Here is a 22274-nt window from a genome sequence, read left to right as displayed (position 1 = left end):
TGTTGGCTGAGCTTCTCTGTCTGTGCTACAGTGTAGGGACTTGAGTAAGGTACTTTATTTCTGAGCTTATTTCCTCTTCTGTAAAATAGGAATATCAAGAGTACCGGCCTCAGTCCCAGAGACTCTTTTAGGAGGATCCCCAAGACACTTTCATAGGATCTGGAAGATCAGATTCTCTTCTTAATAATACTAACATCATTTGTCCTTTATACTGTCATTCTCCCATGAGTTTTATAGAGGCTACATGACATGTTATATCACAAAAGATTGAATGGAGAAGCATATATGGGAAATGAGCTGTCTTCTTTTAAGCCAGACCTTAGGGACACTTGCAAAAGTGTAAAACAGTGTCACTCTTCTCATTAAGTTTTTGGAAATACAGTTATTTTTCATAAAAATGTTGTTTATGTTAACATGCCATGGTTTATTATTGATATTTTATTTATTTATATTTTTTAGAGGCTATTTTTTTTTTCCTATACGGACTTCCCCTTTTCCTAAGTCTTCAATATTTTATTCTTTGTACTATACATACTTCGATAACCTTGCTTAAAATGCATACATATGTCATATGGTAACACATGGTGTGTATTTTTTAATATTTTAATTTAATTTTTTTAAGATTTTTTTTTTATGTGGACCATTTTTAAAGTCTTTATTGCATTTGTTACAATATTGCTTCTGTTTTGGTTTTTTGGCCAAGAGGCATGTGGGATCTTAGCTCCCTGACCAGGGATCAAACCCATACCCCCTGCATTGGAAGGTGAAGTCTTAACCACTGGACTGCCAGGGAAGTCCCCAGTTTTTATTTTATATTGGAGTATAGTTGATTAACAATGTTGTGTTAATTTCAGGTGTACAGCAAAGTGATTATACATATACATGTATCCTTTTTCTAATTCTTTTCCCATTTAGGTTATTACAGAGTTCCCTGTGCTATACAGTAGGTCCTTGTTGGTTATCTATTTTAAACATAGCAGTGTGTATATTATTGATATTTTAAATGAAGTAATACAATTTTTTTTTTTTTTTTTTGCGGTACTCGGGCCTCTCACTGTTGTGGCCTCTCGCATTGCGGAGCACAGGCTCCGGACGTGCAGGCTCAGCGGCCATGGCTCATGGGCCCAGCCGCTCCGCAGCATGTGGGATCTTCCCAGACTGGGGCACAAACCCGTGTCCCCTGCATCGGCAGGCGGACTCTCAACCACTGCACCACCAGGGAAGCCCAAGTAATACAATATTTTTAAATTTCTCAGTTTAAAAAAGTACCAACCTCCTAGGGTAGCTGTAGGGATTAACTTCTGTCACGACTATAAAATGCCTAGCATTGTGTCTGGCACAATAACTATATTGGAGGGAACCTTTAAGTTTCATCTTGAGCTTTTCTTACTATGGGTCGTATCTAATTAGTGGATTATAACCAACAATTAAAAACCAAATAAAAAAAAAGAAATAGCATAAATCAGAGTTCATCACTGAAGTGAGAGTAAATACTGCTTAATGAGTGGTATGTGTGTGTATATACATGTGCATTTGGTCAGCATGTAACGTGTTTCTTACTGAAGGTCGCAGTTCAAGTTGGAAAGACAGTGGTTTAGTTCAAGCTCTCATTTTGCAGTGTCTGAAAGACTTACGCATACTAAACAAAAAAATGACTCTACTGTAGTATGTTTTTTTGAAAGAGGCAGTTTAAACTCTGTATTTTTCAAAAGTGGGCTTGAGAAGCATTATCCCTAATTTTGAGAAAGAGTAGAACATGGTTTGAATTTAGAAAGTGTTTATTAGATGCCAGTTAGCCCTTTTCACGCTGCCATATACACTTCCTGCCTTCTTGGAACTTTAATCCAAGATGCGGTCACTAAAACAGTAACATCTTTTCTGTGCTTGTCATTTCTGACTATCTGCTTGAGAGCCATGAATGTTTATGTTCCATAGGAATAAATAATGTACAATGCATTCAAGTCTTGAATGCATAGTAGAAATAATTGTCTGTTATACTAGAATGTCATCATAGACAATAAAAAAAATTCAGTCAGAAGAACTTACTGAGGAAGGAGTTAATGAAATATTTTCCTTTCTTTTTTTTAAATTTTTTTCGGCCTGGAAGAAACAAGTATCAAAGTTGTATTTAAGATTAAGTGACTTCTCGTAATGAGTAGTGATGTCAGCAAACTGATGTACAGTGAGCAACACGCTGTGTCTTTTTTGGAGCAGTGGTGGATAATAGTTAACGCTTTCATTTTGATAAGCCCATTGGTGACACTGAGTAGTACCCTGGGTGAATAGGAGTCAATACTGGCTGCCTGGCAGAAGTAGATTTGTTATATAATTTATGGTACCCAGAAGCCCTTTGGGGAGGTCTTTATTACTATCCTGACAGCATCCATCTAGGCCTGGAGATTAATTTTTGTTGTTCTCATCTAGTTCTGCCAGGCTGATTCTCATAACTGAAAGGGTAGCAACTTGCTGTTAAATGCTGGCACTTGGCTTTTGCTTTTGACACAAAGGTATGTTAATCAAGAATGGGTGTTAGGAATCCGGAAATGTTTCAGTTAGTGATTTATTATAGTTTAGAGGCTTTTCTTCCCAGTTAAACTGATTTAACTTCTGAAAAATGAGTCAATTCAGGGTTTCAAACGTTTCCTCTTCAACTAGCCTCAAAAAACGTTTATTAGCGTTTCTGTCTTGTAAATTGCTGCTGCAATTCATTTGTGTCAGTCCTGCCACTGCTGAAACAAATGCAGAAGGAGTGTCAGTTTAGTTTTCCATCGTCTGATACATGGACTTCTTAACTCTATTACTGGTGGACATCCACTGTTAGTTAAACAAGCCTGTACTATTTTTTAATGACTCACTGAGAAGTCATGTGGTGGTGTGATCCCTGTCCCCAGCTACCAGCACTTAAACTTATAATTTTCACTGTATTGTGTTAAAACAAACTTCTAATTCTGGCTATTTTTCCTTTCAGTTTTAAGCCTAAGGTTGGAAGCTCTATTTTTATAAAATACTCTCCTAGAAAAGTTGCTGGTGTTGCTACCCCTGGGGGTGGGGAGAGAAAGAGCTGACTGTTTCACATGCCTAGGCAGAATGTGTGGGCTGGCCTGCCAGCCAGCAGAGGTGGAATCTGCCCTTTGCTTCTTGGCAAGTACGTCTGGCTTTGAAGGCCCTGATTAGGATTTTAGGTCTTGTCCTTTTCTTGCTGTTATATGAAACGTAGTGTATTGTCTCCAGTGGTTCTAAAGAGATGGAGGACCTCGATGGTCCACATCCCTTATCGTCTTTGACAAGGTACGTGCTTCATCCCTCAGACTTAAAAGCCAATCTGTCATCAAGCGAATTTTAAAAATTACTACAGTGGAACAAGATGGCTTAAGAAGTGTAAAACTGGCTGTGAGTTCTGTGTTCACTATGTAGGATGCGAAAAAGCTGCTGGCTTTTGCCCTTGCATCTCTAGACACCTTAAATGTGATTTCTGTGTTTATTGCGGTAGAGAAGAAGCAGTTCAGACCAGCAGCAGAAGGTTTTGCACTGACTTCACCTGCTTGGCAAATCCTTGGAACTTCCTAGAGTGCTGCATGGCTATGGCTTGAATAAACTGTCTGGACTTTCACCCTTGCTCAAGGGAGAGGCAGGAATGATTTCCATTATTATGTGAATTTTTTCCCAGGGACTAAGGTACAGGTCAAAAAGAGGCACTATAGGATGAACATCTCCCAATTTCAGCTTCAGATTTTGGCTTTTGCTGTGTTTGAGGTGAAAATTAGCTTGTGGAGTGAGGAGAGATGGAGCTGATACTGCTGAGAAGCTGTGTTTGTATCACATTATATGGTAACTGATGAGGTAGGGAGTAATCGGAACAATGAGACAATTTTCTACTTTCTCTTTGAAGGTAGTGGGGTGTTGAGAGGCAAGGCATTCAGGAGGAATTGGACCTTAGGAACCAGCTCTTGAGTGGTGAAATTAAGTTCTACTGTACATTCTTAGGGCTCAACTTCCTTTACTGTTGAGTATTTGATAACGTCATCATATAATTAGAATTGGTATGAATAGCTGTCAGATGATATTGAGAACTATGTGCTAGGGACAATGCTGAATATGCCATACTCATCATTTATTCAAGCATGAGTTAATACATTTAAAATGTGCATAGACTAGTGCCTTGGATAGAAGTGCCCAACAAATATCAGTGATTATTATTTATTCAGGAGATATTTACCAAAACATTTGCTTACATGACAAAGCTTAGGTGCACAGCCAAAGTGGTGAATGAAATAAAATCCCTGCTTTTGTGGAAGTTACCTTCTAGTAGGGGGAGCGGACAACAAATAAGTTAACAAACAAGAATTTCAGAGAGTGGTATGTGCTGAAGAAATAAAATAGTGTGCTGGATCAGAGGGAGAGGGCACTTTAGATTGGTTGGACAGGGAATGCATCTCAGCATTTGAAGGAGATGCATCTGATAAGAAGGAGCCATTTATTCTTCACAGTGACCCTTTGTCCCAATTTTCAGGTGAGAAAACAGAGGCGCAGGGTGACTAAGGATGTGCTGGGAAGTGAATAGAGCTGGGCTGTACAGACCCAGTCATTCTGCATCCAAAGCATGTCCTATCCTTCCCAGAAAGGTAGCTGTAGGAGCTGCAGTATCTGCAGTTGGTTTTGAGTGAAGGAAATGAATGTGGTTGCAGTGCAGGTAAAACCCTCATGCAGTTCAAAAAAGTTGCAATTTTATGGACCCTCAGTTATGGGGTGCAAAATTTGAGTATGAGTGTGTGTACATATGTACAGCTTATTTTGGGATCCAAAGCTGTCTTCCGATTTTAAAAGGTGGTGACAAAAAGAGCTTGTGGCATTGCTGCTTTATTTTAGGATTTTCTCACATTGTTTTTTTGGAAAATAGGGCCTACCTGCTAAGGCAGAGTTTATTGTTTTGTGTGTGTGTTATTTATTTATGGCTGCATTGGGTCTTTGTTGCTGAGCGTGGGCTTTCTCTAGCTGCGGCGAGTGGGGGCTACTCTTTGTTGCGGTGCGCGGGCTTCTCATTGCAGTAGCTTCTCTTGTTGCAGAGTACGGGCTCAGTAGTTGTGGCTCGCAGGCTCTAGAGCGCAGGCTCAGTAGTTATGGTGCACGGGCTTAGTTGCTCCGTGGCATGTGGGATCTTCCCGGACCAGGGCTCGAGCCCATGTCCCCTGCACTGGCAGGCGGATTCTTAACCACTGCGCCACCAGGGAAGTCCCAGGGCAGAGTTTTAATAGACAGCATTGCAATTGGCCATTAGGTGGTGGCAATTTTGTCAGATCAGTATGGGCGGGAAGTGGGTGGGAACTGGGCTGGAATCATAAGATGTCTTACTTTGCCAAGCCTGTAATACCATGATGCCAGCCACCAGGTATAAAGCTCTATTTTTTATATGATTATCTGCTTATCTTTACCCATGTTAATGTACCCTTTGGCCTCATGCCATATGAGTGCACATTTGTGAAATAAGTAACTTGAAGAAAAAGGCTCAAACCTTGGGGCCTCGAGTTTCAACCAACAGGGAATGTATTTCCAATAAAGACACACTAACATGGGCATTTCCTGTCACCGTCTTCAAAACCTGAATGCTTTCTAAATAGGCTCTTCAGTACTTGAAACCAAAGAGAAATTGTTTCAATAATAGTCATTGAAACCAAGAGGGTAGCAAAGTTCTGGTCAGGTCTGGTCTTTCAGTTTCATAGGATGTGGTTTAGATCAAATAACCTATTTTAGTCGGAAGATTGATCATGTTATTGCATAGGGAAAGACTTCCAAGAGCTTTTGCTTTACGGCCTTTCACGTGGTGTCTGAATGCTGGGAGGAGGTTCCTCCTTGGGAACATGAAGATGACAGAAGTATACACAATAGAAAAAAGCAGCTGTAAGTGCTCTGTGGCATATTTGCTTGAAGGAGGCTTAAGGTTGTAAGAATTGCAATTGGAAAGGTTCTTTTTCTCATTAGTCATACCATCTTTCAAATTCTTTTGAATAGCATTATCATGGTCCACCCAGTTGTAACGGAATTTTATAGTTTGCTCGAGTTTGGGATCATTGGTCTTAGGGTTCAGCTCAGGGGTCTCTTGATACATTGGGTTGAAATTGTGGCCTAGTAAGTTGGTCTTCGACCATGGTATCAGATCTTCTGTTTCTTTGCTCTGTGAGTAGAAGAGGTCTAAGTGACAGCTGTGTCTTGGTAGGGACTCTCTGTTGTGACAGAAAACCTGACTTCTGGCTTACGAAAAAGGAGAATTAATTGGCTCATACAACTGTAAAGTTCAGGCTTTGATCTGACTTAGGTACAATTAGATTCTGGGTGCAAATAATGCCTTTGAAACTGATTTTCTCTTTGTCTCTTGGTAGTGATTTTATTCTGGTGTCTTACATGCATTTGAGGTGAGACCCATCTGATAAGAAGAGACAGTTTAACTCTCACAGTGACCCTTGGATAGGCATTATTATTTTCCCTGGTGCTCTTTCTGGCAAGATGACCAAAGCAGCTCCAACCTCCTTTGCTTTCGGTGCTAAGATTCACTTTGTCTGACTTAGGTTACCTGCATATTCCTGGCCCAATCATTGAAGCCAAGGGCATAGGAGGCTTTGGTGGGCTTGAGTCACATGGTCCATTATGAGCCCCACCCAACTTACATGACCAAGAGTGAGGGAGAGGAATCTTCTAGTGAAAATTGGTGGCCACCTGATGAAGAACCTGGAGGCTGGGGGAGCAGACAAGTCTGTGCTGTAAGCGATAATATCCTTTGGTCCAGTCTGAAGCTAGAAAGCCATATAATAAGTCTGTGGTCTAAATCCAGCCTATTAACCGTCTCAAGGGTGCCACAGTTCCATTTTGAACGAGGCTCTTGCTCCCTGGGCATGTGATTCACTCAGTTTCAAGTCCATGGGTCAGACCCTTCTACCCCAACGCTAAACCTATGATAAGAGGACCTCATTAGACCTTAGGATGGGCGTTATCTTTTTTGTGTGTGTATGTGACATAGGGGAAGTTTCATTTTCTTTTCAAAGAATAAATTGGGGAAATGTAGGTATAATTGAAACATACCCTTATGATTAATCTCTTCCTGTCCCCCACACCGTACCCCACCCCCATCATTTAACAACACTGTCTTGAAATCCTTGGAGCCAAAATTGTTGGATTTGTCAGTCTTTTGATGTGATTTACAATGAAGCAAATGGTCTCTCTCTTGTTTTCCATCCTCCTTTGGCAGTTTGATATTTTTTCTTAAATATGTCTTAAAGTGCTTTTGGTAAGGTGTTTTTTTTTGGCTTTTTTTTTAAGAAATTGAATTAGTTGACACATATTACAAGATGGTGTAAATACTCCCAGTACACTCCCATTGTGTAAGTTGACACTACTTTTTTTGAATTCACATTGAATATTATATATATAATATTTTTTTGCACAGTCTTTGATCTGTTGTTCCACTTCTAGGAATTTATTCTCAGGAAATAATTACAAATGTGCTGAATTTTAGCTGCTATTCTGCTTATTATCCCAGTATTATTTATAATAGTGAGCTATTGGAAGCAAACTAAATGTCCAACAATGAGAGTTTATTTTAAATTGACAAATTATCAATGAAAGACCTATCTGGCTATTAAATCTGTTTTAACAGAGAGTCTCAACCTTTCTGTAACCCCTCTGCAGTGCAGCACCAAATTTTTGACAGATTGAGTAGTAGGCTATAAATAGTTTATGGGTTGTGTGAAATAGCTGGTGTGTCAGTGGTGATACCAGTACTGCCATTGAATGCTGCTCTTTTAAAAGCATTTGATGAGAGAAGATTTATATGAAAAAGTATAAAATGGAAACATTTGCAAAATAGAATGTACAATACAACCCAGTTTTGTTTAAAAGTTCAGTGTGTGTAGTATGAACATGCATGTATTTACTTAGCTGTGCCGTCCATATGTGCTTATGTAAAACACTGAAAGGATATACTCCAAAATATTAATTGTAGGTGGTGGGATACTACGGGACTTTTTTCTCTTTATGCTTCTCGTATTTTCTAAACTTTACAGAATAACTATGTAATGCTTTTGAATTTGGCAGTGGGTAAGAAAGTCTTAGTGGCCTTAGTTCTCTGACCAGCTTACTGATGTGGTTGAAAACGGATATTCTTTTATTATACAGATCTTTTTTCTGTCCCTCTTCCTCTTCCCATCTACTATGCATTAGCAATCAGCTTCCATCATGGGCCTCTAGGAAAAAACTGATAAATGTGGCCTTAATGAATTTGGATTTTTTTTTTAAAAGAATTAGCAAGCATCACACTAGTTACCATGTGATGAACCTGAGCTCTATTTAGAAGAAATGTGGCTCTAGAAACCACATCTGTACATTTGTGGTCATGCAGGTGCTGCTCTAAGACGTCTGCATGCACTCATTTATCATCTTTATATTGGGTTCCTTTCTCATCTTTTGACTCATTTCATAGTTTCCTTTCTTGCCTTTCTTTTACTTAGATGCAAAGACCAAATCTCAACTCCAGTTAACTATTTTTCAGTCAGTTATTGACTACTGAATTCCTCAGGTGACTGGAAGGTGAACAGTTGATGTGGTAATTGGGTGTTTGAGGACTAATTATCTACAATCTGGTAGACCTCCAGGGTGGCTGGTATCCATATGCTAATTGGAAGCAGGGAAGTGGTGCCTAACCAGTGGTTTTACCTTCAGTATGGCCTAATGAGGCTGTGTCCTGAAGATAAGCTCCAAGCTAAAACCAGAGATAAAGAGTATAGCATATAGCAGGCACGCCATTTTTATTATGGTACCACAGAGCACAAATCCAAGACAGCCCTCTGGTTTTAAACAGGGAAAGTTAGTTAATGAAAAACCTGGTGCAGAAACAAAAAGAGTGGCCAACCTAGAAATCTGGTGCCCGTTAATGATGCGTACTTTGCAAATAAGTGGACAGTCTGACTTGTCCAGATCAATCGTGACAGCAAAATTATTCCAAGTGTGGGTCAGTAGAATAATTCAGCTCTTTTTTGGTTGTTTTGAGTCATGTGGGATTAAACATGTAGCAGCTCTGGAACCCAGAGGCCAAAAATGCTTGATTCTTTGGTATTTGGAAACTTTATAGTATACGTGTGTGTTGGCTTGGTTGTATTTGGCAAGTAGTATTTGTTCTTGCGAGCCCACACTGACTTCAGTCCTCAGACCTCAGTTGTATATATATATCCTTAGTATATCTGAAGTATGCAAGGTAAGGAATGTAAGAACCCTTTAAAAAGAAAAGAAAAATTCTTTTGTACAAAGCTGACTGGTCTTAGTCCTGTGACCTAAGATTATTTTACAGAAATATAACCAATTGGTTTATTTTCTTTTTTAAAAATTTTACTTTTCCTCCATCCCTCTTTCTGCACTTTTGAGATTGGTTGATGTAGAAAGTCTTGTGTTCCTACCCCTCCCTAACTGGAACTGCTGTTTTAGCTTGCTGCTTGCAGTACATTTTAGGACAGAAAGTCTTTTAAAAGCATGAAAATAGCAGACGCGTCTCATTTGCTTTGGCAGGGGAAACAGCTTTTCCTCCCAAGTAGCTCTAGGTAAGACCTAGTCTCCAAAGGTGCTCTTGTAAGTCCCAAGTTCCAAATGACAGCAAGCAGAAGACTTTGCATTTTAAAGTACTCCCTCAGTCTTTCCTTCTGTTATTTTTGCAAGTTTACTTTCTAGGAAGTAGTTTATAAATGGACACCACCCATTTCCCAACTTTTTCTCAGGTCATTCAGCATCTGCAGCTGCCAGTTGGGATCAAGAGGCTCTTGTGGTCTTGCTTTGAGACTCCCCAGGGGGATGGCTTCTGCTAGTACAGCTGCTTCAGCCCCTGGCAGCTGGATGTCTGGCATATATAGTAAGAAGTAAAATCATGCGCCCAACTAGCTATACAGACTGTTTGGATGGAAGTTGGAAAGATGGGTTTCTTATTGCTATAATATGTAGAAGCACCAACATTCGTCAGTGGCTTCTTGCTTCTGAACAGACTCTAGATGGGAACAGAATAGGAGGGGTGGATTGGATCAGTTCCTTCTCTCAAGGAAGTCATCAGAGTAGATCTCAAGTGCCTTGCTGACACTGGATTTTGGTGCCAGCCTTTGCCCCCTGTTTTTTAGCTCCCAGCCAGCTATAACAGTGAGCCAGCTTGCTCTGTTTTCCATACATCAGGGCCTATTCCTGACCCTGCAGAGTTCAAACTAAGATGATTAGGACAGGGAAGCCTGCAAAAACAGTGTAATCTTTTACCTCTTGTTCAGATTGGAGTAGCTCTGCTTTCTGTGTCTTTTTGGACTTCTCATTTTCCCTTGGCTCTAACAGGCTTGGGCAAGAAGTATGAGAGCTGTTCACTGAGGAGGCAAAATGCCTGTCCTCAGAAGGCTTGCAAATCTAGAACTTCAGCCTTTCTGGATACCAAAACGTGAAGGTAGTCCTAGAGTATTAGACTTGGAAGGATTTTAATCATGGGAACACAAACTGAGAGAGGTTAAGGGAGTTGTTCAAGGACACACATTGCTTAGGGAGATCCCAGACCGGAACTGAAGGCTTCCTGGGAGTTTACTCTGTTGACTCAGTACCTCTGGAGTACAATCAGGTGTTGATAATGTATCTTTTCTTCTTGGGCCATCATCATCTCCTTAGGGGAAGGATATATCCTGGCATACGTCATAGCAAAGAACAGTATGTAGTGAGGCCAGTGATGTAGAATGGTGAGTTTAGAATTACACTGCCTGGGTTTGAATCCGTTTTCCTGTATCACCTCAGGCCAAATCCCTGGAACTCTGTTCAGTTTCCCCTTCTGTAAAGTGAAGGTTATATTATCTTCCTCATAGAGTTGTAGTGGGTTAAATGTGATAATTCATGTCAGTCTCCTCAATACATACATGTAACTTAAAAGGTATTGCTATTAATAAACATTTTTAAATCCTGTCTCAACTTGGACCAACCAGATTGGTCCTTTGCCTTCTTCCTTTCCACTTTATGCTTCCAGTCATTGAAGACCCAGAACAAGACTCATCTTCTCTGTGAAACTTTCCCATTGAGTTGATTTTGGAGTCTTGACAGACTGGTTTTATTTCCTAGTCCCACTGCTTAGTGGTTAAGAAACCTCAGTTTCCTAATCTGTAAGGGCCCTGACAGCCTAGGTTGTTGTGAGGTTTGAAGGTGATGTATGTGAAGCATATAGCCCCATGTCCCACAAACACCAATTTCTCTTCATCAGTCCCTCCACCTTTCTTTCCATAACACTGGTCCACACTCCACTCTCCTTTCCTGTCTCCATTTGTCTTTGTGTGGTTTAGCCCTTCTTGGTCCTTCTGTTCCATAAGAGGTGACTCTGTTTCAGAGGTAGATAGTAAGTCCTAGAAGACAGGGACTTGCCTGATTGTCACTTCATGGAACTGCCTAAGAGATGGAAACAGTTTCCTGGTCTCTTCTTCTCTGGCTCTCTGGAGCCAGAGCAGCCACTGGGACCACGACCTCTGGGATTGCCCTCAGCCCAGCAGTGCCAGCGCCAGGCCTGGGGCCAGGCAGGCAGCCAAGCCCATCCTCAGGAACAGCAGCTGGGACTGGCACAGGGAGGAGGGAGGCTGGAAGCTGATGGAGGGAAGCAGTGAGGGAGAGAGGCAAAGTTAGAGCTGAGACTGGAGGAGGAAAGCTGGAGGCTGGTCTTAGTCCAGCATAAGCTGAGCAGTTACTGTCTTTCAAGTAAACCCCCAAGGCTGTGCATAGAAGTAGGTTTCCTGGTTTGTGGCTTTTTTGCCCCTTTTATTCTTCTTCCTACCTTTCCTTTCTTCCCACCCCTCCTTGTCTCTCACTCCATTTCACTCATTTATGCCACTTTAGCTGAAATAGGAGAGCAGAATCACTTACTGCAAGAACAGGAAAGCTGCTGTGGGCATTTGGGGCGTCAGCATACCTGAACTGCCCCAGGAGACCTGGCCTGGCTGCTGACAAGAGCACTGTTCTAGAAGGGAGACTTGATTCTGTCACCAACTTTGTGATAATAACAACTGTAATAAAGGCTAACACTTACTGAATATTTTATTTTTTTTTTTTTGTGGTACGTGGGCCTCTCACTGTTGTGGCCTCTCCCGTTGTGGAGCACAGGCTCCAGACGCGCAGGCTCATCGGCCATGGCTCACGGGCCCAGCCGCTCCGCGGCACGTGGGATCCCCCCGGACCGGGGCATGAACCCGCGTCCCCTGCATCGGCAGGCAGACTCTCAACCGCTGCGCCACCAGGGAAGCCCCCTTACTGAATACTTTTTATGAGCCAGATATTGGGCAGAGGATTTTACATGGGTTATCTCATTTACTCTATCCACCAGACCATGAGGTACAACTGTCCCATTAAAGTTACATGCTGATGGTCACAAAGTTGGTCCATCACCATGATTCAGATCCAGGTTTGTCTGCTCCCAGAGCTCTTCCTCTTAATGACCCTGCTCCAGTTTCTCCCTTCCTAGATAGCTCGTTGACCTCCGTGTACCTCCATTTCTCTTCCTATGAAATGGGGGTAATTATTTCATAGAGCTACATTTATATGTAGCTGTTACAATGTACTAACAAGTACAAAGTGGTATTCATTAATAATGATACTCTGTTAGTGAAATTTGGCTCTGGGGTGCTCAGATTGTGCTGAGGCTGTCCACTTCAGAGAGGTGGCAGGACCACTGGCAAGTATAAATGCGTATAAATAAGTAGCAAGTTGGAAATCCTGTTTTGCAGATCTACAGAGCTGGAACCTAGTGGAAAGGGAATGGAGTCTGGAGCTGGCTGGAAGGCTGTCCCACGTTAGGGACAGGGAGTGACCAGCAATTCAGAGTATCCAGAGCGCACAGCAAATACCCAGCTTGATTTTATTCAGCGTCATTCACAAGTCTTATCCTGTGGAGGATCTGATTCCCCCAGGTATTTCTGACCAATGGTGCATTTGAGCAGGGTCAGTGCTGTAGTTCAAGAGACTGTTTTTGAGCAAGACCCAACTGCATGACTCAAGGCAAGGATAGGCGGCCTGTCTGGGCCTGGGGAAGCCAAAGCCTGGAGCCCATTGTTCAGATGGGACAAGCTGGGGCTTCCATCAGGCTAATCAGATACTACCCGGCTGTTAATAATGGCTGTCATATCAAGTGTTTTCTGTGTGGAGGACAGTGTGTGCCAGATACCCTTTATCTGCGTTTCCTGACTGAATCCTTACAACTGCTCTTTGAAGTAGATACCGTTTTGCAGGTTGAGGAAATTCAGGTTTTGATCAGGGTCGAACATCCGGTGGCAGAGTAGGACTTTAAGACCTGAAGCTTTTAACCATGCTGGTGGGCTGAAACATCACAGGTTTAAGAACTTTGGACTAATGCTAGTCCCCGCCTCTAGTGAGACTGAGCCTAACGGCATCTTGCCTGCCTGCGTCACGGTCTTAATGCTTGCCTGGGAGAGGGCAGTTGGCTAGGATGCCCTTCTTAGCACAGGGCACAGACCATGTTTTTTTTTTTTTTTTTCAGTGGCTAATTGTAAAACTTGCTGCTCTGTGATTGATGTGGTGACACTGCTGAGCTTGGGACCCATCCATTGGTGGGCTTTCCCGAGGTGATCTGATGTAGGTGGGCTCAGCAGTCCAGCCTAGTGGTGAAAGGTCATGGTTTCTCAAGCCAGACATACCAGGTTCTGCTTGTGATCTTGGGTAATTTTCTTTGTGCCTCAGCTTCCCTGTCTTTAAACGGGGTTGTGGTAAGGATGTATGAGTGTTATTGTCCATAAAGGGCTTAACATAGTGCCTGGCATGGTATCAAGCGCTCAGTAATTGATGACTACTATTATTAGCTATTAGCCAGCAGCTACTGGGTCCAGGGAAACTTTCAGCTTTAGAACACTTGAAGTGCTGCCACCCTGGGACACACGGCTGAGCACCATGATTGAGCCTGAAAATCTCTGGGTACAGAACTATTTTCCCAAAGAAAGGGGAGACACAAAAGAAGGGAGCCCATTGAGTAATCAGGGGACCACACTTACCACCAGATCTGGAAATACTTTTTTCTGGCTTGAGACCACAACTTGCTTCAAAGAAAAGGACCAGAGTAGAGGAAAGGGGTCCAGCCTCCTGGCACCTGCTCATTGACCATCTGTCTAAATTGATCTCCCCCTCCTTTTTTTCATCTGCTGGGCATGTAAAATGCCTTCAGGTTTCAGCTGGTACTGCTGTGCCAGGTAATCAAAGATGCTCTCACGTGGAGGGCTGGTTGGGTAAATGGATTAGGGCCTCTTGGGAGGCCCATCTGTTCTGTCCCTATGTGAAGGCCTTGGCGCCAGTATTTGGACGAAGCTGATATAATGCAGCATCTGTCCAATGGGGCAGGGGTGAGTAGCCTGGGGTAGGTGGGTCAGTAGGAAACCAGGAAATCCTCTTACCCTGCCAGGTACCTGGGCTTCCCTCAGCAGCGGGAGCTGAGCAGCAAAGCCTGGTGAGTCAGCGTGCCTGGGAATTAGAGTTGCCAGTCTGTGAGCATGTGGGATCTGTGTAAGTTTGGGCCTTTTGTTTCTTTCAGCATTTTAGTCTTTAGAAACACAAATCTGGAAACCAGACCCTCCACATGGTATAGTCCTGCTTGTTTTGAGATAATTCAGCTTCAACAGTTGCTTCCCTTGTATGCTGGTCTTCTAAGAATTAACCCCTTACCTTTTAAAATTGTAACAAGTTGTGCTCATGGCTTACTAGCTATATTCTAAAAGCATAAAAAGGCTTTAAAAAACTTACTTGGGTCTGTCATTTTCCACACCAAAACCCTCCTAAGGGTTTCAGCGTGTTTTTGAAACCTAAGTGAAACTGCGAGTCTTTTTTTCAGGGCATGTATAATCATGTCTGTCATGTATTCTCTTTGAAGGTGGACAATGGGACACACCCCGATACAATGTGATTCCGGTAACTACAGGAATGATTCTGGTCGTCATTTTAAACTTATACACTCAGAACATACCCTTAGAATTCCTTTTGAAGATAACTCTGAATTTATCCAAGCACTATTTGGAGGAAGCTAAAATTCTTTAGGTAAAGTTTAAAGCTCCAGCCTTCCATTAAAAGCACCCTTCTGCCCCACTGCCAGTCTCCTTAGAGCTTTGAATTTGGACTGTGGAGGTCCCTGACCCTAGAGCTGGAGAGCCATGGGACTGACATTGATTTGGTCTGCTTTCCCGACTGTACTTCTGGCTCCTGGTCTAAATTTCTATTAACATTATAATTTCAGAGGCTGCAGTTATTATAGCAGGTAGCAAACTTTTATAAGTACTAAATTTTAGATGGATCTTCTAGTGGGCTAGTTGAAGGTAAGAATAAGAGTCTGAATAGATAGAGTCTTCAGAGAAATCACCTCATCCCTGGCCCAGAAATTTCTAGCAATTCTCTAAAAGCCACTTTTTCGTTACTTAAGTAATAAATAAATCACTGTGATGTTTGTTATGTATCAGTGCAGGCTTTTCTTTTTCATCTAGCAGTTATTCTGTCATTTAGAGACTGTATTTGGGTAAATTAGCCCTTCTTTTAAAATGGAGACGCTATCTTGGAAGACTAAGCCTGCAGGCCCTACAGGACATTCACATTTAGTGTGAACTTGACTTTCCTCTACATACCACCTTGCTGGGGGTGGGGGTTAGAAAAGAAGCTCAGCGATTGGGACCCTTGGCGTGGAGAACAGTCTTGGTGGATGGCTCCCATAGGTGGATAGAGGAAGGGTGGAGAAAGGGCATTTCACCTACTGTGCGGGTGGGTCCCAGAAAGGAATTTGAAGAAATCAAGACAAATTTTACTTTGTTATTTGGCTAGGACTCTGCCGTTAGTCTTGACTCTGCAAATTCTTTATCTCATCTTTAGGCCATTATGAAACTATATAGTTGTTTTGGATGTGGCTACCCCTTCTTCCTACTCATCCTACTTAAAAAGAACATCCGAGAATTTTGACATTAGAGACTAGAAGATGAACCTTTTATTTGTACCTTCTGGGTTAATACAGGTCCAAATCACTTTCTTATGTGACGGCAAGTTGGCAAGACAAGTTTCCTTTGGAATATTTCTGGCAGAACCGTAGTCTTCCTTGATGCGTTCCGCACATGAATCAACTTCTTTGTGATCTATGTTACCTTTAAGAATTTTAGGAATTCTCCTTATTGGTTCTCCATATGTGCTCTAACCACTGCATTTCCAAGGTGAAGGTATGGGCTTGTGAGGGAGGTGATGATGAACTTGGGGTATTTCCCCTCGTTCATGGTTAGCTCATTGAAACAGAGTGGTGTTCCAGTGTGCAGTCCCTGGAGGGAAGCTTGCATACTCTGTCTCCCTGTCCAGCAGTGATTGCTTTCTAATTTCCTTCTAGGTTGGCTGGCTCCTCTGGCTGATGGCATGTTGAGGCACGTGGGCCAGTGGCAACAAGGGCATCCAATCCAGAGGGGGCCACTCTAGAGGCCAGGCCACCAGCATCATGGGCCAGTGTGTCACCAAGTGCAAGAATCCCTCATCAACTCTGGGTAGCAAGAATGGAGACCGTGACCCCAGCAGCAAGTCACATGGGAGGCGGGGTGCAGGCCACCGTGAGGAACAGCTGCCAGCCTGTGGCAAGCCAGGTGGGGATATCCTTGTCAATGGGACCAAGAAGGCAGAGGCTGCTACTGAGACCTGCCAGCTGCCAACATCCTCAGGAGATGCTGGGAGGGAGCCCAAGTCAAATGCCGAGGAGTCTTCCTTGCAGAGGTTGGAAGAACTGTTCAGGCGCTATAAGGATGAGCGGGAGGATGCAATTTTGGAGGAAGGCATGGAGCGCTTTTGCAATGACCTATGTGTGGACCCCACGGAATTTCGAGTGCTGCTCTTGGCTTGGAAGTTCCAGGCTGCTACCATGTGCAAATTCACCAGGTTAGTCACAAGTACTTCATGTCACCAGGTGATCAGAGGAGGGAAAGAGAGCACCATTGAGGAGTGGTGCCCAGCTAGGATAGAACTGGGTTGACTTCATAGGGTTTGGGGTAAATCTTATTTTCTTTTTCTGACCAATTTCTCTAAAGCTATTCAGCCTCTGAAGAACTGGGTACCAACCATCCTTGCCTGAAGTTAAATGAGGAATAATCCATGTTGCCACGCTGCTGCCCCGCCCCGCTGCTGTTTGACTTTTATCTTTTCTTTCACTCCTGTACTTGTCAATTCACTCACTTCCTCACTCGATGTTTATTGTACACCTATCACGTGTTAGGCATTGAGTGCCAGTATAGTGAGTGCCACTGGGGATGTGCTTCAGTAACTGCATGAAGCCAGTTGCCCCTTCTAGCTCTCTGCACATTACCCTTAGCCAGCCTATGCGCCAACAAGGACAGCTGGCCCTAGTTATCAACTAGTAGTTGTGTACATTGTCATGGTCGTTCATCCCTATAGAGGTTGTTTGTGGGAGACAACATGGCAGGGTCACTGCAAGGTGTGGTTTCCAGAGCACTGGGTTATAAGTAAGTAAGAATTGACTTTGAGAACCCCTCGATACGATTTTTAGTTCCTGGGTAGGTTACTCGACAGACCTCAGACATTCTATCTTCAGCAGTTGCAGAAATCTCTGAGATGGTGGTCAATGTGAGACCATGTTGTAAGCTAAAAGTGTTATTATATAGATGTTAAAAATACATACTCAATTTTTGTTTTTTAATAACGGAACTTTGATCTCTGGTGGCAGAGTTACCCAGATTCATCCAGAATCTTTGGCTCCAAAAACTTCTCTTGGCAGTCACCAAAAATATTCCAAAAACAAACAACCCCTAGAGAATCAAAAGGAAAACAGGAAGAGACTCCCCATCTTGGAGGAGAGTCTACAGCTTAATCACTGTTGCAGAATGGGAAGCAGAACATGGAGCAGGAGACTTTGAGTTTAGCTTTGGAAAGATGAATAGATGAGTGAATGAACCATTATCAGCTGTCTACCATATACCAGGCACTATTAGAAGCAGCTGACATATTAACTTGTTTAGTCCTCACCAGAACCCTATGAAGTAAGGTAGATTCTCACCATTTGGCAGATGAAGAAATAGGACTACAGTTAGCGGAGGAGTTGGCATTCAAATCCAGACAGCCTCACAGCTACCCTCTTAATTATGATACTATATTGCCTCTCAGTAAATTATACCATTTACAATTATTAATTGTGCCCCCTCCTTCCTGTTGCAGGAAGGAGTTTTTTGATGGCTGCAAAGCAATAAGTGCAGACAGCATTGATGGGATCTGTGCACGGTTCCCTAGCCTCTTAACAGAAGCCAAACAAGAGGATAAATTCAAGGATCTCTACCGGTTTACATTTCAGTTCGGCCTGGACTCTGAAGAAGGGCAGCGGTCACTGCATCGGGAAATAGCCATTGCCCTGTGGAAACTAGTCTTTACCCAGAACAATCCTCCAGTATTGGACCAGTGGCTAAACTTCCTAACAGAGAACCCCTCGGGGATCAAGGGCATCTCCAGGGACACTTGGAACATGTTCCTTAACTTCACTCAGGTGATTGGCCCTGACCTCAGTAACTACAGTGAAGATGAGGCCTGGCCAAGTCTCTTTGATACCTTTGTGGAGTGGGAAATGGAGCGAAGGAAAAGAGAAGGGGAAGGGAGAGGTGCACTCAGCTCAGGGCCCGAGGGCTTATGTCCCGAGGAGCAGACTTAGTGGCTCTGTCTCAGGAGCAGCAGCAAGGATCTGCCCGCTGCCCTGCAGCCAACCAAGGAATTGGACCTTTCTGGAAATTACTGAAGATCCGGATATTTTCTACTTTACACCTTTCTCTGCCTTGTATCTGAAAGGGCTCTAAAATGCTGTATCATGTTTTAGGCACTTTCTTCACTTTTTGGATATTTTGGTTATTTCTTTTTTGGGGGGAGGGTCCCCCAAAATATCTGAACCTGGCTACATGTTGTGTATCTTTTTTTTTTTTTTGAAGCCTTCAGATAGAATAAGCCTGCCACTTCTTGCACAAATTAGATTTTTTTGGGGGGGTGGGGGAGGGTGTAGAGCAGGGAGGGGGGAATGGGACAGTTAGGTTGAATTATCATTACAAAACGATACAGTGCCAGATCTCAGTTTTGCATATTCTTGTTTTTCAGGGCAGGTCTGTACTGTGTGTAGTGCTGTTTACATCGTTGAATTTAGGTTGTAATAATTATTTTTAAAGATTTACACAGAGTTGAATAACAGTGTTAACTGTTAACCACATTGCATTAATTCCCAGGCGATTTAAAGCTCTTGGAGAGCCAAGGCCAGCCAAGAGCATTTGTAGTCTGGTGACAACCCCCTTTTAAGCTAATTTATCTGGAACCCTTATTTTCCTCACTTCTTGCTCATTCCTTCTTTGACCTATTGCATTTCATGTTGAGTTTATCCATCAACATGCTGCACCTGTCAGTCAAGTGAGCGGGTTTTTTTAGAACACATTGTACTGAGAACCACTTAAGCATTGAATGCAGAGAAAGCAGTGCTACCTCAGTTTTGCTGGAAGTAGACTTTGATAGTTTTCTTTCTTTGATGAACTTTCTGTATTTTCACGTTGTAAGTGGAAATACTTTTTTTTTTTTTTCATTTGCCTTGGAGCCAAAGTTTCTGTTCCTGGGGGTCAGAAAACTGTGCCTGCCGGCCAACTGACTTGAAGGAAAACTGTGGTATGGAGCTCTGCTTGAATTTTTTTTTTTAATTGAGTATCATCAGCTTACTTGTCTGGCAAGTGCAGAAGCCTGGACTGGCTTGAACTCTGCCAAACAAATATAAAAATGTATTTAATAGTTAAAACGTGTGCCCTTTCCCTTCTTGCTGCACCCATGTTGTCACTTAACCCCCAGAAGTTATTTATTTTCTTCTTTGTTAATGTCAGGCTCATTTGGGGTAATGTGATGACTGTTTAGGTTTACATGACCCACCTCTCCTTTTCCTACCCCCCAATATGTATATATACATATATAAGATATGTATATATTTTACCTATATAAAATATATATATATACACATATATGTATCTATATTTCTTTGTTTCTTTGCCTGCTAAAACTGGCTATAAAAGGGAGCCTTCAATATATATAGTATAAGAAGAGTGCCAGGGAACATCATAATGGAGGCTTTTGAATCAGAATTTGGACCAGTTTCATTAAAGAGAAGATTAATTTTCTCAGCCTTTTCCTCACAAGAGGGAGTCCCAGTTCCCCAGACTCCTCTGCGTGCTCGCTCCGTTAAGGCCAGCTTTGGCCAAACTGCCACACAGGAGCTGACTCTGGTCCTACCTGGTTTCAGTAGAGGGTCCTCTTGTTATTTTTCCATTAAAAAAAAAAAATGTCCTCATAAAACTGTACTGGAAGGGTGGGTGGCAGGAACTCGTACTGTTCAGCTTCCAACACTTTGGAACAGATTGAAAAGGGAATCTTTTAAATAAAAAAATATTTACACTCTTGAGGTAATGAAGAGTTTGTCTATTAAACATTTGGAGTTTTCTCCCCCAACTTACCCCCATCTCCCTCCCCGGTATGTTTCTCAGCCTGGGCAGGAATCACTTATTTTGAGTTCCTTTATTAGTAGCCTATGGCTCTGGGCTCCCATATTTACAAATGATTTAAGGAGTTTCTGCAGTCGATGTTTTTCTAAAATTGGTATTGACAATAGGGAACATACTTGAAGTTAGATTTTCTTTTTTGAATCCTAACCCTGACAGTTGCCCCTTCTTAGAGGGATGGATGGGAAACTTTAAAGTCAGCCACAGTAGGTTGGCAGTACTGCTGGAAAGCTGACGGCGGTCCCAGTCCAGATGTCTGGCTTTGTTCTAGCCTAAGACACAAGATCCTTGATATGAAGAGTTTCTAGAGGTCCTAGCAGGTTCTGTGTCTCAACTGTAGTCAGGGCATCTAGAGTGAGGTGTTAACAAGACTGCCTTTTCATCCAGTCAGTGTGCAACCCCCAGTTTTTCCCAAATCTGGATTGGGTAGAGGTTGAATAAGGGTAAAGGCAGGCTGCTCCTAGCCAGGTAAGGCTTTTTCTGTCTCAGATCAGAAGGGTGTATGGAGAGAAGGACACAAAAGAGGTAGATGCTGAATATCCTGAGGACTCTGGAGGAACTGGATTCTTTCCCCAGCCTATAAGGAGGCACGATTCCATGCATTAGGTGTGCTATGATGGGTGGTTTTTTGTTTTAATTCAGCTCTTCAGCTTCCTCAACAAAAGAACCATTAAAAAAATTATTTTGGGTTATATATTTAATGGTCTATTTGTTGCAAAAATGCAAATTAGAAGCCTGAAAAGGGAATGGTCAGGGAGGGAGTTTCCTTCCAGGTTTGAGTCTTTAATGCAAGGAATTCAAGCTTCTGCAGTAGCCTGGGCCAATGCTCATTAACTTTCTCATGAAAAGCAGTTTTCTGCAAAGGGATCCAAGGTAGTGTGTGTGTGTAGGGTTTGCAGTTGCACTTGTGGGAAATGAAAGGTCCCTGTTCCTCTTCACCTAGAGATAGGTTTGCTGCTTAATGAGTGAGCTGTAATTGCTCACTCAATGAGTTGAAGAGGTCAATGCATGCCCCTCAAGTAAGCCAGTGCACCCTTCACTTTAACAATATGACACCAGAGTGGCGTGGTGGTGTGGAGAGGGGCAGGATGTGGATGCCATTTTGAAAATAGGCAAATATCAGAGTGGCTACAACAAACTGAATATGTTGGGAAATTGCTTGATTTTTGGCAATGGTTTTTTTTTTTTTTTTTTTTTTTTTTTGCGGTATGCGGGCCTCTCACTGTTGTGGCCTCTCCTGTTGCAGAGCAACAGGCTCCGGACGCGCAGGCTCAGCGGCCATGGCTCACGGGCCCAGCTGCTCCGCGGCATGTGGGATCTTCCAGGACCGGGGCACAAACCCGTGTCCCCTGCATCGGCAGGCGGACTCTCAACCACTGCGCCACCAGGGAAGCCCTTGGCAGTGGGCTTCTTTTGTGTGTGAGCTTCTGTGGTATTTCTTTAGCAATTGATTAGAAAGCTGTATGAGATGAAGTGTGCTTCATTGAATTGCTCTTCCCCTCTCCCTGCCAAATTTGAATGTATCATTCTTAGCCCTGCCTCCTGTAATGACACTTTGCTATGCTTCAGCTAGTTGCCTCAGCAGTTCTCCCTGCCAGATGTGCTCACATGTGTGAGTTGGGTCCAAGATCCCATTTCTACCCTTCTGATAAGAAATAAAATCTAGAGCTGGGTAAAGATCCAAATTTCAACCAAGCCCTCAGCCCCAAGGAAATCCAA

At 42.8% G+C, this 22274-nt stretch overlaps 1 protein-coding gene across 6 annotated transcripts in view; it reads left to right on the top strand.

Moving 5' to 3' along the window:
* DCUN1D3 (defective in cullin neddylation 1 domain containing 3) overlaps positions 1 to 21718 on the top strand; it is a 36493-nt gene extending 14775 nt beyond the window's left edge. For all 6 annotated transcript variants that reach the window (XM_079946078.1, XM_079946083.1, XM_079946082.1 and 3 more), the window contains 2 exons: positions 16382 to 16917; positions 18208 to 21718. In XM_079946078.1, the coding sequence (XP_079802204.1) occupies positions 16487 to 16917; positions 18208 to 18691 (915 nt within the window). In that variant the 5' untranslated portion in view covers positions 16382 to 16486 and the 3' untranslated portion in view covers positions 18692 to 21718. The remainder of the gene's footprint in view (positions 1 to 16381; positions 16918 to 18207) is intronic.
* Positions 21719 to 22274: the final 556 nt, after the last annotated feature.

This window comes from Stenella coeruleoalba, assembly GCF_951394435.1.
Source record: "Stenella coeruleoalba genome assembly, chromosome: 15".
NCBI lineage: Eukaryota > Metazoa > Chordata > Mammalia > Artiodactyla > Delphinidae > Stenella > Stenella coeruleoalba.
The sequence above is the reverse complement of the archived record's forward strand: the minus strand, read 5'-3'. Positions and strand labels throughout refer to the sequence as shown.